This window comes from Lissotriton helveticus, chromosome 11 (assembly GCF_964261635.1).
Source record: "Lissotriton helveticus chromosome 11, aLisHel1.1, whole genome shotgun sequence".
Taxonomy (NCBI): domain Eukaryota; kingdom Metazoa; phylum Chordata; class Amphibia; order Caudata; family Salamandridae; genus Lissotriton; species Lissotriton helveticus.
The window spans coordinates 334448270-334468050 of record NC_136072.1 but is presented as its reverse complement, the minus strand read 5'-3'; the positions used below and the strand labels follow the sequence as shown (position 1 = coordinate 334468050).

General features: G+C 49.4%; 1 protein-coding gene across 4 annotated transcripts in view; it reads right to left on the bottom strand.

The window, feature by feature from the left end:
• Positions 1-19781, bottom strand: part of HDLBP (high density lipoprotein binding protein) — a 1657332-nt gene that overhangs the window by 1137713 nt on the left and 499838 nt on the right. For all 4 annotated transcript variants that reach the window (XM_078665718.1, XM_078665720.1, XM_078665719.1 and 1 more), the window contains exons 10-11: positions 9540-9644; positions 9375-9453 (exon numbers count right to left, since the gene is read on the bottom strand). In XM_078665718.1, the coding sequence (XP_078521844.1) occupies positions 9375-9453; positions 9540-9644 (184 nt within the window). The remainder of the gene's footprint in view (positions 1-9374; positions 9454-9539; positions 9645-19781) is intronic.

The window sequence follows — 19781 nt, the reverse complement described above, 5'->3', positions numbered from 1 at the left end:
AGGTGTGTGGTGTGACCCACGTGGCTGCTCTGCAAATGTCCTCCAAAGGAATGTTCCCCAGGAAAGCCATGGATGCCCCCAGTTTGCGCGTGGAGTGCGCCCTGGGAGGTATTGTTAAAGTGCGCTTCGCTTTCTGATAACATATCTGGATGCACTTAACAATCCACCTGGCTATCCCTGCCTTGGAGATTGGGTTGCCTTTGTGTTGTGGTGCGAAGGCAACAAAGAGTTGCTTTGTCTTTCGAAAGTGTTGTGTCCTGTCTATGTAGTACATCAACGCCCTTCGTACATCTAAGGTATGGAGCATCCTTTCCGCCACCGTTTGCGGGTTTTGAAAGAATGCTGGTAAGTCAATGGTCTGATTTAGATGAAACTGTGACACCACCTTAGGAAGGAATTTAGGGTTAGTGCGTAGCACTACCCTATTTGGGTGAATTTGAATGAATGGCTCTTGTATTGTGAGCGCTTGCAGCTCACTGACACGCCTCAGAGACGTAATAGCTATAAGAAAGGCCACTTTCCACGTAAGGAATTGGAGCTCACACGAGTGCAGTGGCTCAAATGGTGGTCCCATCAGTCTGGTGAGAACGACGTTAAGGTTCCACACCGGAGCTGGTGGTGTCCTTGGGGGAATGACTCTCTTCAGACCTTCAAGGAAGGCTTTAATGGCGGGCACTCTGAAGACAGAGAGGTGCTGCCTGTTCTGAAGATAAGCCGCTATGGCTGATAGATGTATCCTAATGGAAGTGTACGCCAGATTGCACTTGTAGAGATGTAGCAGATAGCAGATGATGTTGGGGATAGATGCATCTAGTGGGTTGATGTCATTGGACGTACAGTAGATGACAAAACGCTTCCACTTAGCAGCATAGCATGCTCTAGTAGTCGGTTTCCTCGCCTCCTTGATGATACTCATGCATTCTGGAGGTAGGTTAAGGTATCCAAACTCTAGGACTTCAGGAGCCAGATCGCCAGGTTGAGCTGTTGTGGATCTGGATGCTGAATGTCTCCATGGTTCTGCGTCAAAAGACTGGGCGTGAGGCGCAGTCTTTGATGCGGCACCACTGAGAGTTCGAGGAACGTGGTGTACCAAGCCTGGCGTGCCCACGTTGGAGCAACCAGGATGAGAGTCATGGAGTGCTGCCTTAGCTTTCTTGCGACCAGCGGTATTAGAGGGGCTGGCGGAAAAGCGTACGCAAATTTGCCTGACCAGTTCATCCATATCGCATTCCCCTGCGACTGTGGGTGAGGGAACCTGGCGGCAAAGAGTCGGCATTTTGCGTTCTCCTTTGTGGCAAACAGGTCTATCTCCGGATGACCCCACTGCTGGAAGTACGGGTGGAGAACAGAAGGGTGTATCTCCCACTCGTGAATCTGATGGCTGTATCTGCTGAGCAGATCCGCCATCTGATTGTCCTTTCCTGGGAGGTGTTCTGCCATGAGGAAAATGTTCCTCTGAATGGCCCACTTCCACATGCTCTGAGCCAGATGAGACAGCTGTGGCGAGTGGGTGCCTCCCTGCTTTTGAATGTAGTACATCGCGGTCATGTTGTCCGTCCGGACTAGCACGACCTTGTTGCTCAGATGTACAATGAAGGACTTGAGCGCCATGAAGATTGCCATCAGTTCCAGATAGTTGATGTGCATCTTCTGTTGCTGCGTCGTCCATAGTCCCTGCACTGTGTAAGTGAGCACATGAGCTCCCCATCCCTGGAGAGATGCGTCCGTTGTCAGGATAATCTGCGGCACAGGCTCTTGGAACAGTCGGCCCTTGCAAAGGTTGTGTGGAGTCCACCAATGCAGAGAGTCGTATGCCCGACTGGTAACCAACACTAGGTCTGTCAATTGCCCACGAGCCTGTGTCCACTGATTCGCTAAGCACTCCTGGAGCGGGCGCATATGCAACCGTGCGTGAGGGACTATGAAGATGCAGGAGGCCATCATGCCTATCAACTGCATGAACACTCTCGCTGGCAGGGAGTGTCGTGGTCTGAATCGTTGGATCAGCGACTGAATGCTGTCGATTCTGACTTGGTTTGGCTGAGCCATGGCTGTCAGGGTGTTGATCGTAGCACCCAGGAACTGCCGGACATGTGCCGGCTGAAGATGCGATTTTGGGTAGTTCAGGGAGAAACCCAGATCGTGAAGCAGGCGAATTGTAGTCGACATGTCTGCGGCGCACTGTTGCTCTGACTTGGCTTGTACGAGCCAGTTGTCTAGGTAGGGGTAGACATGGATATTCTGCCTCCTGAGGTGCGCCGCCACTGTCGCTAGACACTTGGTGAACACCCTCGGGGCTGTTGTGACTCCGAAGGGTAGGACTTTGAACTGGTAGTGCCTGCCTTGAATAGTGAACCTGAGGTATTTCCTGTGTGACGGGTGTAGTGGAATGTGGAAATAAGCATCCTTGAGATCTAAGGTTGCTAAGAAGTCTCCCTGGTTGAGCAAGGGAAGAATCTGCTGCAGTGTAAGCATGTGGAAATGTTCCGATAGTATGTACAGGTTGAGGGGACGTAGATCGAGAATGGGCCTGAGAGAACCGTCCTTCTTTGGAATAAGGAAGTACAGGGAATATACCCCTGTGCCTTCCTCCCCCACCGGCACGAGCTCGATTGCGCCTTTTTGCAGCATCGCCACCACTTCCTGCTGCAATTAGTGCAAGTGCTCTGCGGACATAGGCCTTTGCCTTGGTGGGATGTTGGGTGGAGTGGATTTCAACTCTAGGCAATAACCATACTGGACTAATTGTCGCACCCACCTGTCTGTGGTGATGTTTCTCCAGACGGGCAGGAACTGCTGCAGTCTCCCCCCGACAGGTGTTAGGTGGTCGGGGGGCAGTGACAGAGAGTCACTGTTTGCTTGGAGTAGAGGTGCGGGAGCTGTTGTTTCCCCTGCCGCGACCTCTGTTGCTGTTATTCCTGTAACCTCCCTTGTTCTGTTTAGGGAACGAGGATTGCGCCCCACCTTTGGAGAACTGGGATTGTTGACCCATCTGTCCTCTGGTGACGCCACGTGCACCTGAGCGACGAAAATTGCTGCCACGAAACTGTTGGGACTGTAGGGCCCCCATAGACTTAGCAGTTTCTGTGTCTTTCTTTATTTTCTCTAGGGTGGTGTCAACATCCGGACCAAACAGACTATCAGGATTGACTGGCTGATTAAGAATTGTTGTCTGAATATCCTGCTTAAACCCTGAGATGCGGAGCCACGCTTGTCTTCTCAGCATAACGCTAGTGTTGATAGCCCTAGCAGCTGTGTCCGCAGCGTCAAGTGCACACTTGATGGCTGCGTTTGATATTAGCTTTCCTTCCTCAATAAGCATTTTGGTGCCTTCTTGGAACTGTGGGGGCAGGTGTTGTATAACCTGTTCTAGGGTGTCGTAGTGCGCCCTATCGTAACGCGCCAGGAGCGCCTGTGTATTGGCGATGCGCCAAAAGTTTGCTGCCTGTGCAGCTACTCTTTTGCCTCCTGCCTCTAGCACTTTGGACTCCTTATCCGGGGGAGGAGCTTCACCCGTTGTCTGGGAGTTGGCACGTTTCCTGGCATTGGCAACCACAAGAGAGTCCAGTGGCAATTGTCCCCGGATGTAGGCGGGGTCCGCAGGTGCAGGCCTGTACTTCTTTTCAATGCGAGGGTTGACCACTCTCGCCCTCGTAGGCTCCTTAAAAATGTCCCCAGCATGTTTGAGGACACCCTTCAGCATAGGAAGTGTTTTTACTGTCCTTTCAGATATTGCAAAGGTGTCGAAAAGGAAGTCTTCCTCAACCGGGTCGGCATGCATGTCCACATCATGATTGGCCGCCGCCCTTTCAATTAGTGCATGAAATCCTGCTGAGTCCTCAGTCGGGGATGCACGTGCATTAAAGGTCTGCGGGTCTTGGCCCACACCTTGGGTGTTCTGGTCACCAGTGTCATCGTATGAATCCGGTTGTACATCAGGTTCATCGATAGGGAAATTGTACTGCTCATCCTCATCATACCCCTCAACCACAGAGTGTTCTGGGGAGGGAGTGGGGCTCCTTCTTGGAGGAGGCTGGATCGGTTCCGTGAGGCCTGAGGCGTCAAGGGGCACCCTCTTTTTCTTCAGTGGGATGATGTAGGAGTCCACCGGCTCAGAAGTGATCTTCCTTTTATAGAGCGTCAGCTTGCCGGTGGCAGCATCGATGAAACGCTCTGAATCGTCTTCCGATTCGAGTACACGACGTGGAAGAGGGTCAGCCAGCGAGGAACCCTGTTTCGGAGCCGATTTCGTCGAAAACGCTTTCGGCGCCTCCTTAGGTGGCAAGAGAAAGAGGAGTTTTCCAGAAGGCTTTGCCGGAGTGTCCTTTTGCGGCTGCGGTGATGGCATCGGAGCCGATGGAGCAAAGGCTTTCTCCCTGATCCACTGCAGTGACTCCGCAATGGGGGACGGTACACTGCCAGTGGGTTTCGTCGCCGACAAGGGTGCTTTGAGCGGTCCCTCGGATCCGACTTCTTCGTGGGCCTTGTGCGTTTTGGGCGCGGAAGCAGTCTTCGGCACCTCCGATTCCTGAGGCCGGGGCGCAGACTTCTTGTGCATAGCCTCTTTGGAGCCGACCTTGGCGGGCTTGGACGGCGCCGTAGCCGCTGATCCGTGCCGACCATCTTTCTTGGAGGCCCCTTCCTCGGGCGTCGGTTTCGATTTTGGAGCATCGGAATCGACAGACTTCCTCGGCTTCTGCGGACCGGAGGTCGACGGAGCCGATGGGGCGACGGGCACCGATTTCTTCACTGGCACGGCAGCCATCTTAGGGACACTCGAGTCCTTAGGTTTCAGTTTCGATTTCGGGTCGGCCATTTTAGGTGTTGACGACCCCGATGGTTTCAGTTTCGGTTTCGAAACAGCGTGCCCAGCAAGTGAGTCCGTAGCCGGGCCTGAAGGCGGGGCTGTGGCTTGCGGCAACGGGTCCTGGGTAAGGCCGACAGGCGATCCCGTGTCCCGGTCGGTATCTTCGTAACCTTCAGGGCAGAGCTCGTCCCCCGAGCTGTCTGCCGCGGCCCCATAAATCTCATCGTCGTCTCCTACCTCTTCAACGTATTCGAGGACTTGACCCGCGACTCCGTCGTCGTCTCCCGGATCCGCCTCGACCTCCGTCTGTGATGGGGAGATTTGTAGATGGTGACCCTGGACCTCTTCTTCCTGGTCGCCGAAGATGTTCTCCGGATCCGGGGCCGCTTGCCTAGCTTCCAAGCGCACCGCGCGCCGAAGCTTGAGTTTTCTTGGAGCGGAACTGTGCACAGGCCTTGCACTTGCCGTCGTCGTGGTCCGGCGAAAGGCACTTGTTACACACGGGGTGTAGATCGATGTGTGGGTACTTGGACCCACAGAGCGGGCAGTACTTAAACGGGCTCCGCTCCATGTCCGTAAAGGCTTGCAGTCGTGTCGCGATGAGAAGGCCTCAAAGTTCAGAGAGCGAAGAAAACTCCGCTTATTCCGGCTCCAAGAGACGGAAGACTCGAGACCGTGCGCAGACAATACCGACGCAAGAAAATCGAGGCCTTTTGGCCGCTAAAAGGTAGTTTTACTTGGTTCCGACAGTAAGACGTCGAGACCACATCCGAACCCAATGGCGGAAAAAAACAATCTGGGGATGGAGCCGATGCCCATGCGCACTGTAGTCCAGGGGAGGAGCCACCTATCTCAGGATACTTCGAAGACTCTTCCAGGACAACAATGTGCAATCATCCGAGCCCAACACTAGGCGGCGATCTAATGCTAAGATATGAATTTAGCAGCCCACATGCCTCGAACATAAATAAATAAAATACATAATATTTTCATACAAATCAAATTGGTCTGAATTGAGTCTGAGTGTTTATCATTTCTTGCCTAAGTGTGTACAACAAATGCTTAACACTACCCTCCAATAAAGCCTTACTCCATGCCCACACTACCAGAAAGCAAGAGTAAGGTGCCATCTACTTTTACCTCTGCCTACCTTTGGGGTTCCACTGTACCCTGTGCACACTACACCTCATTTTGGTATAGTATATACAGAGCCAGCTTCCTACAGATGGTTAATAAAAATACTCATGAACTGTGTTGATTACCAAGTGTGAGAAACTGCATTGAAGCCTAAACCCAATTGGCATCTCTGGCCACATGTCAGCCCTTGGTAAATGGTACCCTGGGTACCCAGGGTACTGCGACTAGAGAAGGCCCCTAAGGGCTGCAGCACTTATTGTGCCACCCTTAGAGGCCCTGTACCCTGGCGCACACACACTGTCTTTGCAGGCCGAGTGCCTTGTTGCAGAACAAAACAGTCGACATGGCTATGTGCCATGCCAATGGCATACCTCAGTCACCCCTCTAGCTGGGTGCCCTATGTCAGTGGTGTGGGTACAGGTGCATGAGCCATGTACCCCTACAGTAGCCAGGTCCATTCCTGGGCACTGTAAGTGCAGTGATGCCATTAAGAATATATGATGCGGAGAGGTCGTCATCACAAACTCCACAGCACCATGATGGCTGCACTGACGACTGAGAAGTTCGGTATCAAACTTCTCAGCACATTAAACCCACACTGATGCCAGTGTGGGATTTAATGTACAATGCACGACAGAGGGCAACTTAGAGTTGCCCCCTGAAACTAACCCACAACCCGTGTCCTGACTGAGATGCTGCCTAGGCTGCCACCCAGCAGACATGTTGCTGGACCCCTGGGTAGAGAGCCATTCGCTCTCGTGGGCCTGCAAATAAAGCACATCCCGGGGCGAGGTGTTGGGCCTCCGCCCCCAGGATGGGCAGTGGGAGCTTCAAAGGCATGCCACCTTGGTGAGCTTCTCCAGGCCACTTGCTGTACTCAGCAACTGGCACTCAGCAACTGGCCCCCACCAGTTCTGACCCCCCACTCTGGCAGGAAGACAGGCAGGAAAACCTAGGTGAGGAAAGGAGGTGTGCCAGCTTCTGCCAACCCCACCCCTCAGGTGGGGGAGTCAAGGTGAAGCCCAACTCCAGGCTCTCGCCATTTTGAGGATGGGGAGCCCTACCCAATCAGAGACAGGCTCCTGCCCCCTCCCACTGGAGTGTGGCAGGATAGGGGGTGTACCCCATTGGTCCCTGACCTTCCCCTACCTGTAACACCCCTACATTTAGTATTTAGGGGCACCCTGAACCTTCCTTCCTCAGATCCAGATTCCGAAACAAGAAGACCAAGAAAGAAAGAAGACCTGCCGAGTAGCTGCTAACAAGAGAACGACACCAACTGACTTGGCCCCAGCCCTACAGGCCTGTCGACCCTCAAACCTGCTCCTGCTAAATCCCGGCATCTCCTGTGGTCAGCAACCTCCAAAACCCCGGAGGACCCAACTGCCTTGCTCATCTAAAGACGGACTCCCACGAGCAGTGGTTCTGCTTAAACAGCAACAACCACTGGTGCCAGCCAGGAACCGGAATCCAGCGCACACTGCACCCGCAAGCCCGGCCTGTGCCTGAGTGAACAAAGACCACGAGGACGTCCCCCCGGCGACTGACCACGAATCCTGCACCCAAGGACCCTCCTCGACGCTCCTGATGGCGCCTGCAGCCTCACAACCAGAGACCCCTCCAACCGCGACCAGCTGAGGGTAAGATTTCCTGACACCAAAAGACACCCCTGGTACCCGGCGCCCCACGGCTCCCTGTGGCCAAATCCTGGGTGGCTACCAAACCTAGTTTCCCAACTTACCTCTCTAAGTGGTGGTCGCACCTGAAGAATCTCCGTCCCAGAGCTTGCAGACTTTGTTCGTCCTGTAGCTCATTGAAATACATTGGGCGCCCGAGGGCCAAAAAGCACCTAGCCGCCCGACTGCCACTGGAAGTGCAGCATCTGTCCTATTCTACCTCCACACTTGCCTACTCACTATGCACCCGGCTGTCTGTGTGCCGCTGAGGGTGTAACAACTGTACCTACCTGACCCTGGGAGACCCCAGAGTCTTACACCAGAACTTTAACTCTGCCAGTCGAGTACTTACCCAAAGACCAATAACTTTATTTTCTCCATAGGGTAACATTAGCTGGTTTTCACTTGGAAATTCTTCTAAGTGTTGAGTTTTGCAACTTTGAAATATTCCTTAAAAATCGTCCGATCAACAAAAAACGAAATTACTCACCTGTTACCAGGAGAGATCCCAGTGCTGGATCTTGGTGCCCAGCACTGACCCTCAAAAGAAATTACAACTGTGATTTTCCAATAACCTGATTTTCTCCCCTAGTATAACATTGCCTGGTTTTTGCCAGAAATTATTCAGGAAATGCACCAGGGCTAAATCCAGGATCCAGCCCGGAGTAAGAAAAACATTTGCAAAGTGATTTTATCGCATTTACTTAAAACTTCCCATTGAGCTCAATGATATTATTGTACTAAGTTTGTCGCATATTGCAACTATCTATTGCACTCAAAAGTCTACTGCTATTTGAAAGTATTCAATTGCAACATCTCATTCTGAGAAATAATTTTTATACCTACTTGTGGTTCTAAAATAAAACCACAATATATTTGTATATACAAAACAATTGGCCTACAGTTCAGTTCTTGAGTGTGTGAGACCATTTGCTGACTGAGTGTGTACAACAAATGCTTTACACTGTCCTCTGATACTGCCTTACTGCTCGACCAAGCTACCACTTTAGAGAGTAAGGTTATATCTAACTTTAGCTTCTGCCAAACCTCTGAGGACTGTGGACTCTGTACCTTACTTTGGAACAGTATATACAGAGCCACTTTCTTATACCAAGTCAACAACAATGGCAGCATTGCGTCACAGACATTCTACAGATTATGTGGAGGCAAGGGCACAATTATGGATGGAAAAACAGTGGTTTGTGCCTTAGTCAAAAGTCAGACTTATTTCTTTTTTAAAGCAAACCAGTTTAATATTAAGCAGGGAGAGTCCATTGCTCAAGGTTTTTCAGAAGTCTTCCATACCTCACAATTCTGCATCACATCAGTTGTGGCATAGCAAAATATTTTACTATGCCTAAAGCCTCTAAACCTTTAACATACCGTTTCATCATTTACTGCAGGGCAGTCCCAGCCCCAATAAATAATTCAAACAGGTAAATCTTTGAACATTTCCAAGCAGTAGATCTTAGTTATTTAACTGGAACTGAACAGTACTGTGGCTACGGGATACGAATGGAAAACAAATTACAATGACAGACAGACTCTCTAAGCCCACACTGCTACAGAACTAAAGTAATGGCCGCTTGGATGGCCCTGAGATTCCTGCTGTATAAGGACAATGCCCACACAGAATACCACCTGGTAACCTCGGACTGCGCCAGAGCAATAAAAACGAAATAAGTTACAGTTAAGCAGAGCCAACTATTCAACTAGGCTCGCTAAGGGTTTGTTTGTATCAGCTGTTGACTCACTGTTGGCTCCACTTTTCCCGATGAGGTGTCTGTGAAATCGATGGTCTATAGTGATCTCTGTAAAATCCATGCGAGCAATCTAAGGAGGTAAAGACCGCAATCAGTTTGAGACAGTCTGGTGCATCCTGCTTACAACATCACCAGCTGAGAAAGAACCTAACTCACCAAATCATTCACCATGGCTTCCATTTGTTCCTGAGCCAAGTTCACCTCCTCTGTGGGGCCCTCAAGGGTGATCTTATCCTCTCCCTCAGTGAACTCTATGTGCACCTAAGAACAGAGAATACAAATAAAAAGCTCTTCAGCAATTTGTAAGGTGATTATTCAGGAAGAACATTCTTATTTTCCCCAAGGACTTTCCTACCCCACAAAATAGAACCTCGAAAGGCAAGCCACAGGGAAACAGCTCAAAGGCAGAAACAAACATCTTTCACCGAACCATGAACAGTCCTCCATTAATGGAGGAGAGCTTACCCTTCATGATATTGTCAATTTCGCTTCGACATTCAATCAAAACTGGAGTTCAGGTCTATTATCCAATTCACTATTCCCGTTCTATAGGTTTCAAAAGAAATACTTCTACTTTACCCTAAAACTTTGAGCACTCACGGGAACGGATTATAAGAACCACAGTCTGGTCCGGGATTACAGACCATAAAACATCCTGATGCTATATAATAACTTCCTGGTTACACTGTAAAGGCAGACATGATTTAATTACATGGAGATTAATTTAAGTTGCTATTCTGGATTCATATGTGGTGTGTGGTTGGGAGAAGGCACCATGTTATGTCACAATCTTTATTAGGTCCACTTAAATTTCTTAAAGTAAACCTTAAGCATGGTGCGAAGTAGTTGTGACAGAGCAATGCAGCCTAATCAACGGAACAAGTGTAAAGCAATTAGAAGTACCAAAATAACATAAGTAATTAACACAACAAACACCAGTTTATAAAAAGTTGTTTTTTTTAGCTTTAAACAAACACTGGGGTCTCTCTCTCTCTCTCTCTCTCTCTCTCTGTGTCCTTGGGGCCTATAAAGGGGATAGCAAACGCGCTCTCTAAGTTACTTCTTCCATTCTGGCACCAGTAGAGCTCTATTCCATGGATTGGCACTGCATTCTATAGTTTTTGGAGGCATCACTGACGCAGCAGGTGCAGTCCAGTGTATGGTGCAAACACTCTTTCCAGGCTTCAGGAGAGCAAAATGGCAGCCAGCTTACCTCAACATCGGTGACCGAGATGGGGGCTGAAACGTTCTACAAGTAAGGTTCCCCGGAGAGCTCCGCACTCCATCTGCGGTCATCTTTCCCTCCCAACTTTAAAAGATTAGATGATAGACTGTGCGTCTATGGAGGTTCTATCATTGGCATGACTGACCTGAAAATGGCGCCCGTATGTGACTCTTTCTAGCGAGGGTCCGTGCCGCCCCAGAGCAGATTAATGCCTCTTCAGCCGCGTTGTCGAGCCGCACTGCGGTTGCGGCGTTGAACCTTGGGCAGAGTGAGGCAATCTCGGGAGTGAGGAAGCGGCAGTCGCCATTTCCTGGCAGCGTGGAGCAAACTGGTGAGGTGAGCGGAGGCTTGTCAGAGAGAAATTATGTCTGGTGGCAGCGGGAGGTGCTGCAGAGGGCTTCCCTTGCTGACTGAGACCCCCTTGCGGCCCCGAGAGCACTACTTCGCTTACTCTGGGGAGGATTTGTAATTCAGCAGTGTCTGACTCTAACATGGCGCCCGCGGTGCACGTGATCGCGGCGCCAGCCGCCATTTTGAATTTGGGGGGCGATTTTATCCTCTGGCAATCTGACTGTGATGAGACGCCCCACCAGTGTCCTACGGTATTAGGACCCGGACCTCGCTCAGCGGCACCGCTCGGAAAACTCCATAATGGTGCCTGTGAAGAAACAGACCTGCTTTTTGTATGCCTTGCAGCAGATTCATGGGAACTTTTCCCAAACTACCTACCCCCTACCCCTCCCTGCTATACTCCTCTTCTCTTCCCTGCTACTAACCTCTGCCCTCACTTGTCCTTGCCCTAGAGTCCCCACCCTGTTTACCTGTGAATTTCCCATGTCATCTGAGAGCTAGCTTTTTTGCCTGATGCCCGATGGAGCTACCTGGTTTAGCTATAGGGGAGACAGGTCGGGGATTCCCTCCTTGGACGTCACCTACCCAGTCGGTCTGGTCTTTAGCCAGACATCCTTTCGTCTCTCCTGTCGTCTCTTCCTGCTCCCTCCCTCTATTTATATCTCTACTTCTCTCCTCTCTCAATGTATTGAGACTGAACAATTCTGTCTGATGCCCGATCGAGCTACCTGGTTTAGCTATAGGGGAGATGGGCCGTGGATTCCCTTCTTGGTCGTCACCTACCCAGTCGGCGTTTAGACAGATTTAATTTCGTCTCTTTGTCTGGCTCTTCCCCTATCCTCCCTTTCTCACTTTCCCTGTTGCCTCCCCTCTACGCTCCATTTATTTTGCCCTCCATGTTATTTAATTGTTTCCCATTTAGACCTAGCTATTTGGCCAAAGCCCGGTGGAGCTACCCGATAGATATAGAGGAGATGGGCTTTGGGACTTCCCCCTCGACCATCACCTACCCAGCCGGTCTTTGGGCAGACTTTCCTTCGACTTTCTGCCGTTTCGCCCTCCCATCCTGTTTTTCTGCGAACCTCTTCCCTTGACACCCGAGACCGAACTACTTTGTCTGATGCCCGATGGAGCTACCTGGTTTAGCTATAGGGGAGATGGACCGTGGATTCCCTCCTTGGTCGTCACCTACCCAATCAGTCTTTAGACAGACTTCCTCTCGTCTCTACAGTTGTCTCTTCATTTATCCTCACGTTCTCACCTCACCTACCCCCCCACACTTTTTTTCTCTCTCCTTTCTCTCCTCTCCTAATGTATTGCTGATTGTTTGATGTAACGAGTAATTGTTGATCTTTTTCTGGTATACTGTTAAACCACATTGTTGCACTTACTTTCGTCCCTCCTGTCTCCTCCAGCATCCTCCCTCTATATATGTCTCTCCTCTCTCATTGTATTGAGACTGAACTTTTCTGTCTAATACCCGATGGAGCTACCTAGTTTAGTTATAGGTGAGATGGGCCGTGGATTCCCTCCTTGGTCTTCACCTACCCAGTCGGTCTTTAGACAGACTTCTCTTCGTCTCTCCATACTATCTCTTCCCTTATTCTCCCTTTCTCACCTCCCCTGCCCCCTCCACTACTTTTCTCTCTCTCCGAAGTGTATTGCCTATTTTTTGGGATTTATTGTGTAATTGTTGAACTTTACATAGTTGATTCTCATGTAAAGCGCTTTGATACCTCCGGGTCTAGCCAGCGCTATATAAAACTCTTTAAATAAAAATAAAAAAAAGTAGTGATCTGAGGATTGTGGGTCTGAAATTCCACTTTTAATGGAATTTTCTCATTTGTGGAATGGGAGGACTCACTAGTCAAGGGAGCAATAGTTATCATGAGTCACCCCTTCCCACATTACATCACTTACCAAGGGGATGGCCACCAAATAATCCAAAGACACCCCTTTCTACCCTATTCCAGGAGGGCGCCTGCAGCCATCTCTGTGAGGAATCCTGGGCACACCGCCAGGGTGTACCCAGTATAATGAGCCATTCCTCCAGGGAAACTGATTCTGCGCCAGCCAGTCTGGCTACACAAAGGCGCAGGCAAGCAAAGGTGTGATCGCAATTTGCAGCACGGGTGAGAGTGCGCTCCATAAGTACCATGACATTTACATTTAAAGTCACCTTTGAATTAAGTTTTTTTTAATCTGATCTCATCAATGAGTCAGGTTTAATGTAACTATTAATGTGATACCTTGTAATAATCTCTTTGGTACTCCCAAATGGGAGTTGGTACTCCTCGCGATGGCTAGTGATACTCAAAGTTAGCCAATTGGACCAAGTGTCTGGCTAGAGGGAAAAGAGAAATTTCCTGTTTTCATGGTCGGGGCGTGTTAAAAACAAAAATGAACATACCTTTCTTTTTAGTATTAAATCTTTTTATTGAAAAATAGGCTCCGTCACAAAGCAGAAAATGGCCATCATATAAAGCATAAACAAGGATGTCAAGGTTGTAAGCAGAACATCAGGACACATCCATTTAGGAGGCCCACACGGCCAATAAGGCTCCTATACACTCGGCTGAGCTGCTGGGCCAGGACCACTATCCAAAGAGCCAAAACAAGAAACAGCCCCAACCACCCCCATTCCCAAACCACCCCCCTGCCTACCCACCCCCCACCCTCGTTCCAGGTCCAACACCCCACACCATTCACCCATCGAATCATTCCAATCTAAGTTAGGCCATCAGTTTGTGATAAGCGAAGCAACCGCAGGTATCGGGGGCATGTCACCTCTCTGAATTTTGTGGCCAACAGGGACAAGAAGGGCTGCCACAACTCCGCGTACTTAGCCCTTTCCCCCGCTTTAACCAAGGACAGTTTTTCCATACCCAGGACCGACCAAAGACAACACAGCCAGCCCTGAAAAGAAGGGACATGCGAGGTGCGCCACAAAGCCAGTATGTTCTGAACGGCAGAGCCAGTGCTATTGCAATTAGTCGGCCCCTGCGTGCTCTCAAGGGGAAGGTGATAGCAAGTCAAGTCAAATAATGCTTTATTCGCGGTACACATTAAAGCAGGTGCATAACAAAAAATTGTCATCAATTACAATCATTACAATTAAAAGATGAGATTTTAAAATTTGAGACTTGATGGTAGGATACAATTTAAATGCATTTACAGTGTAACATTTTATGCATAAAATGATTTAAGAAATACAAGTATAAAAGTTTATCCGAATAAAAAGTTTTAGATAAAAATTACAGTTTAAAATGCAGACCGACTAATAAAAAGAAACACAATCAAGTGGCTATCAATCTTTGCCTAATAGACCATGCCCATCCAAGGTACTTGGCTATAGCTATCACTAAAGGCATTAAAGTGCTTGTGCGAATGATTCGTAGGGCAACGGTACTACTGGTGGTAACCAGATTTTTACATGTTGGTGCTAACCAAATGCGTCTTGGGTCAGAGTACGCAGTGCAAGAGAATAACAAGCATTTGCAATGCAATAGGTCTCGGGTTAATTAAGTTTGAGCTATTGGCATTGCTAAATATTGCAACACCAACTGTAATATTCCATGCAGCACAAGAGCAGAGATGAATGTGTGAACAGGTGGCCGTGTTTGCCCGTGCATGTGTGTGTGTGTGACACATTGTGCACGGATCCATGTGTGCGCGTTTGAATGTGTGTGTTGGCTTGAGAGCGTGTATGCCTCGTGTGTGCAAAACCTTGGGTGGCAGTAGGCACAAAACCAACCAACAGTAAGCCTGGCGCCACACCAGCGACCAGGCACCCATGTCCGCCACTGTCGAGAGAGCCTGGCCTGTCTGATATCATTTATATCTAGCGCTTCTCTCGTACCAGGTAACGATTTGGCGCTATACAATCAAGTGACCGTGGGAATATGCGATTGTTCTTTTTCAAACTCGTGCGAACTGTCCCTGTGGCGGCCATTACACGCACATCTAATGCCCCGCCCAGCATCCATCATCCAAAATCCAATGGGAGCAAAGTGCTCACCCATAGCTTTCCCCCAAAGTTGTCTTCCTAAAGGAGAATGCATGTTTTGCTTAGTTGCGGACTAGGGGCTCCCGCGCAATTCCAGGCCACTTGGCAGTCATGGTCTGCGAGCAAATCACAGGCACACACACTATGGCAGAGAACCTGAAAAGCACCTACAAAGCGCTTCACACTGACAGCGCTTCCTCCCTTGAAACGCGGTACCTGTCTATGGGCGGGAAAAGGAATCAGCCACTGCAGCTTGTGGAAAGATTTCCGCGCAGCGTTTTGTTAGATCATTCCCCGCTGGGACAATTGATTTACTTTTCAAATTAAGCAGCGCTCTTTGCATTGAGGTGCTGGAGAGGTTACGAACCGCATTTGTACCCGACAGTCTCATTTTTGGTCGTCCATCGCAAAAGTCCTTGCCCTTAAGCAGTACATAATTAATATCTGTTCGGTTGCACGATCTTACGCTTTTTATAAACCAATGAGTGAGTTTCTCTAGGAATTCCTCAAGTGGGTAAGAAGGGGTACTTTTTTTTTTATACGATTTTAGTGTCCATTTTCCATTTGACATGAATTTTAGCTGATTGTACTCTTGATATGGCCATACTGATGTGCGACATGATGTATCAAATTGCTGTAAGGGTTGGACCCTGCCAACTACTGGGTTTAAATTGGAGTTAAAAAAACCATACAAACATTCCAATGCTCTCTCGTACACTCATGTTTCTCATAGCATGCGTACGGATCAGTTTATTGCTTGTTTTGTTCTTCTCTTCACATTTGCCACCCGATATGCCGGACCACAAAAACATTAAGAAAGTGTGACCAACGGTTGGAATTAGATGATTGAGTGCCACAGTAAAAGATAACTGCGGGCACAGCAGGCGTCGGGGGGAGGTTCCCTCGTTGTGTGTGTGTGTGTATGGATGTGTGTATGCATGTGTGCGACGGCGGGGGAGAGGGGTGCATTCGTGTGTGTGCGCGCGTGTGTGTATGTGAGCCGGGGGGTGGGTGTCTGTATGTATGTGCGTGGGCGCTTGTGTGTGTGTGTATGCGCATGCGTGTGTGCTTCCCAGGAGACCGCGCCTGGCCGCAGCGCTCGTTCGCGTGCGCATGTCAGTTTGGAATCGCCTCCAAGGCGATGCGCGCGGCCAGGATCATCTCCTGGGAAGCTCACACGCCGACATAAGGTTCTCGGCGGAGACGAGCTTCGCGCGGCTAGCCGAGACCTAAAAAATTACCAACTGCTTCTTTGGTAGCACCACAAGCAGGGCATCTATCGTGCAATCCACCACCCCACCTTCCCGTTAATGATCTAAGTGGAAGTGCTCCTGCTCTTAGTTGGAAGAGGAGTTTCCTGTCACCTGGTTTTGTTATAGCATCCCAGTACGGTTCAAGGCAAGGATATAGCTTGGCTTCTAAAAATCCTCCAGCCATGGACTCTGCACTAGAGCTGCTCCAGGTCCGAACAGCGACCTTCTCCCAGTAGATTTCTTTTAAGGTTTTTTTAGCTGGGAAGGGGGTATCTGCTGGATTATTCCACAATGCCTGGCGTCCCAGTTCACTCAAGGTTAGACAGAGTTTTAAGCCACCCGATTTTGTGAAACTCGTCCTTTTTGATGATGTCTAGGAAGCCCTCTGCATAGTGTGAAAGCTCAGGCGTAGTCCAGAGCCTTCGCCAATACAAAATCGGGCGAAGTCTAACCAGGTCTCCAACCGCTTTTCTGCCTAGATCGTACCCGAGAGGCACCAGTGGGGTGCTCTTGGGGACACCGGTGATAGCCCGGAAAAACTTGTTTTCCGAAGATTGAAGGGCAACCACCTTCTCAAATCCCCACAGCTCAGCACCGTATAGTGCTGAGCCAAGTGCCTTAGCTTCGTATACCTGCAATGCTGGTTTTATTGGTCTAGTCAAAGATTTTCTGTGTTCTAGACCAAGAACGCCAGCCAATTGCCTGTGCCTAAGTGAAGCGATGTGTATATGCTGGGACCATCTAAGATTGTTAGATACACGAATTCCCAGGTATGTAAAGGCTTCCACTTCCTCTAAGGGACGACCATTCATGATTAACTTGGACTTAAAACTCCGGTGCCGATTAAAAATCATGAGTTTTGTTCACGTTGACTTCCAGACCGTGCTCCCCACAGAATTGGTCGAAAATAGACAAAGCACGCTGTAGACCACTCAGCGTCTTAGATAAAATCAACGTGTCGTCTGCAAACATTAAAATAGGAATTTTCATGCCAGTTAACGAGGGAGCATCCACGTTCGCAGACAACATATGAGCAACAACCCCATTAATATATAGTGTAAACAGTGTGGGCGCCATCGAGCATCCTTGGCGGACGCCACGCTCAACTGGGAAATCTGCAGTCGCCATTCCCTGACACCCCCACTGGATCTTAGCATAATTAGCTTCATGAAGCCTAATTATCATGTTTTTTTTTTTTAAATCTCTTTATTAGCATCAGATCGGTCCGTATAAGCATACAAGCACATAGTAAACCAAGTACAGTGAAAACTTGCGTAGTCATCATACAAAATAAGCAGCTGGAGGACGTGACCAATAATATTACAAGCGGTGCAACACATTCTAGAAGTCTTATTTTCCTTTTTCTAGTTCTACAGTGGAATCGCACATGTGGAAGGATAACGTAAAGAGATATATATGCTTTCAAACATAACGAAAATGAATATGCCATCGTGAGAGAGAGAGCGACAAGCAACACAACAATCATGATTAAGGTGGTAACAGCATTGGCATAGGCAGACGAGGATCGATGGAATGACATATGAGGAGATGTAAGTAGTGCAATATCGTCAATCGGGGCCAAGTAGGCAAAGACACAGAAGAAAAACACCCCTTTCTCAAACATCATTAACCATGGAATCGGCAGTTCCCGCCCACCCCGTCCCAGTAGTGTTTTAATGACAAGACCTTCATAATGCAACAGGCAAAGCTCAACTGTCATGCTAGCGATACCTATCCCACCCCTTCCGGGACAATAGAACTGGCAGCTTGGGATTGTGTAGCCTGTGTTAATTTGCTAATGTACTGTCGGTATGGGCCCCAGATATCAGCTGGGCGTGAAGCTGTTGGGACCTGCGTGGAGTATTCCACACTATTGATGTTACAGTGGGCAAGCCTGCGTAACCATGCCTTGGAGTTGGGGATTCGTCTGGACCCCCATAATATAGCAATTTCCCTTTTTGCGAGCAAGAAGCCTATGGCAGCCAGCTTTCGCGTGGCACGGGGGAACTCAACCACAAAACCAAGCAGTGCAATCTCTGGTATGGGCTGCAACTCGCATTCTAAAATGTCGCCCAATATGTGGTGTACTTGCAGCCAGTAGTCATGCAGTTTAGGACAAGTCCATGTAAGGTGTGCAAAATCGGCATGCGAGGCCTTGCATTTGGGGCAGCAATGAGGCCTGGTTGGGTCAATTTTGTGGGCCAGGGCCGGTGTGAAGTACAGTCGCCTCAAAAACTTGAAATGTATCAATTTATGGCTACTATTAATGGAGACGTCTTTAGTAGCTCGGCAACAAGCAGCCCATTGGTCATCTGAGATAGTTCTACCCAAATCGGTTTCCCATGCCGCACGGACCCTCGCGTCCGAAGTAGGAAGGGCCGCCACACAGAGTCCGTACAGCTTAGAAACCATATGTGCGCCTGTATGGGACTGGAGTAAGAAAGTTAGGGCAGCCATGTCATCTGGGGGTAGTGGGAACGAAGGGAACTGCGCTCTTAGCATGGATCGCACTCTGGTCAATACAAACGAATCCATAAACGTCCGGTCAGTGAATCGCTGATCCTCTGACACTGAAAAGACATGTCCGTCTGGGAACAGGTCCCCTATTGTGGTGAGCTGATATTTGGACAGTGTGTTGCAAACCACTTTTTCAGCGGTAATAGGGAACCAGTGTGGGTTCGGTAGTGGAAGAGCCGGAGAATACAGCATGTCTAACTGGAGTAGTCTACGCAGTTGCATCCATGCCCATGACGTAGTGGAAACAGTCTATGTCTTGCGGGTCTCGGGGTAAGCCCTTGGGTAGTACCGTGTTGAGGGCAAGCGGTAACACCAAGTCCGCCTCCGGCCGCAGATATGGAATCCGAGCGTCCGGGTGGAACCAGGGATGTGCATAAGCGCATTGCGCGACTAGGTAGTAAAGATAAAAATCGGGCACTCCAAAGCCACCTCTTTCATTAGGCAGTGTCAGGATTCGCCAGGAAACTCGCGGGTTCTTGTCTCCCGACACCAACCGCAGCAACAACGAGCGCAGTTGGGTGAAGAAGATTTTAGTGAGTGGGATCGGAATGTTGTTAAAGAGATATAAAAAACGGGGGAGCACGATCATTTTAATTATGGCGATACGGCCAGCCATCGAAAGAGGAAGGCGAAGCCAACGTGCCAGATTATCTTCCAGGAAGTCCAACGCCCGGCCGTAGTTCAGACGAATCATAGATACCGTGTCTAAATGAATGTGGATACCAGGATATTTCAGCATGGAATCAGCATTCCACTCAAGCGGGAACGGGCAGTCCCAGCGTTCAGTGGAGGGGGTGAGTGGAAAGATGTCGGATTTGTGCCAGTTAATACGAAGGCCAGAGTATTCCCCAAAGCGGGTGACCTCCAGAAGCAGGGGCGCCAGATTCGTCTCCGGAGATCTGACATAAAATGGTATCGTCCGCGTATAGGGAAATGAGAAGCGGACCCGTTCGAAACTGGAGCCCACGGTGCATGTGGTGTTCTTGAAAGTGCCGCACCAAAGGGTCCATGGCCAGGATATATAGCAGGGGGGACCGGGGGCATCC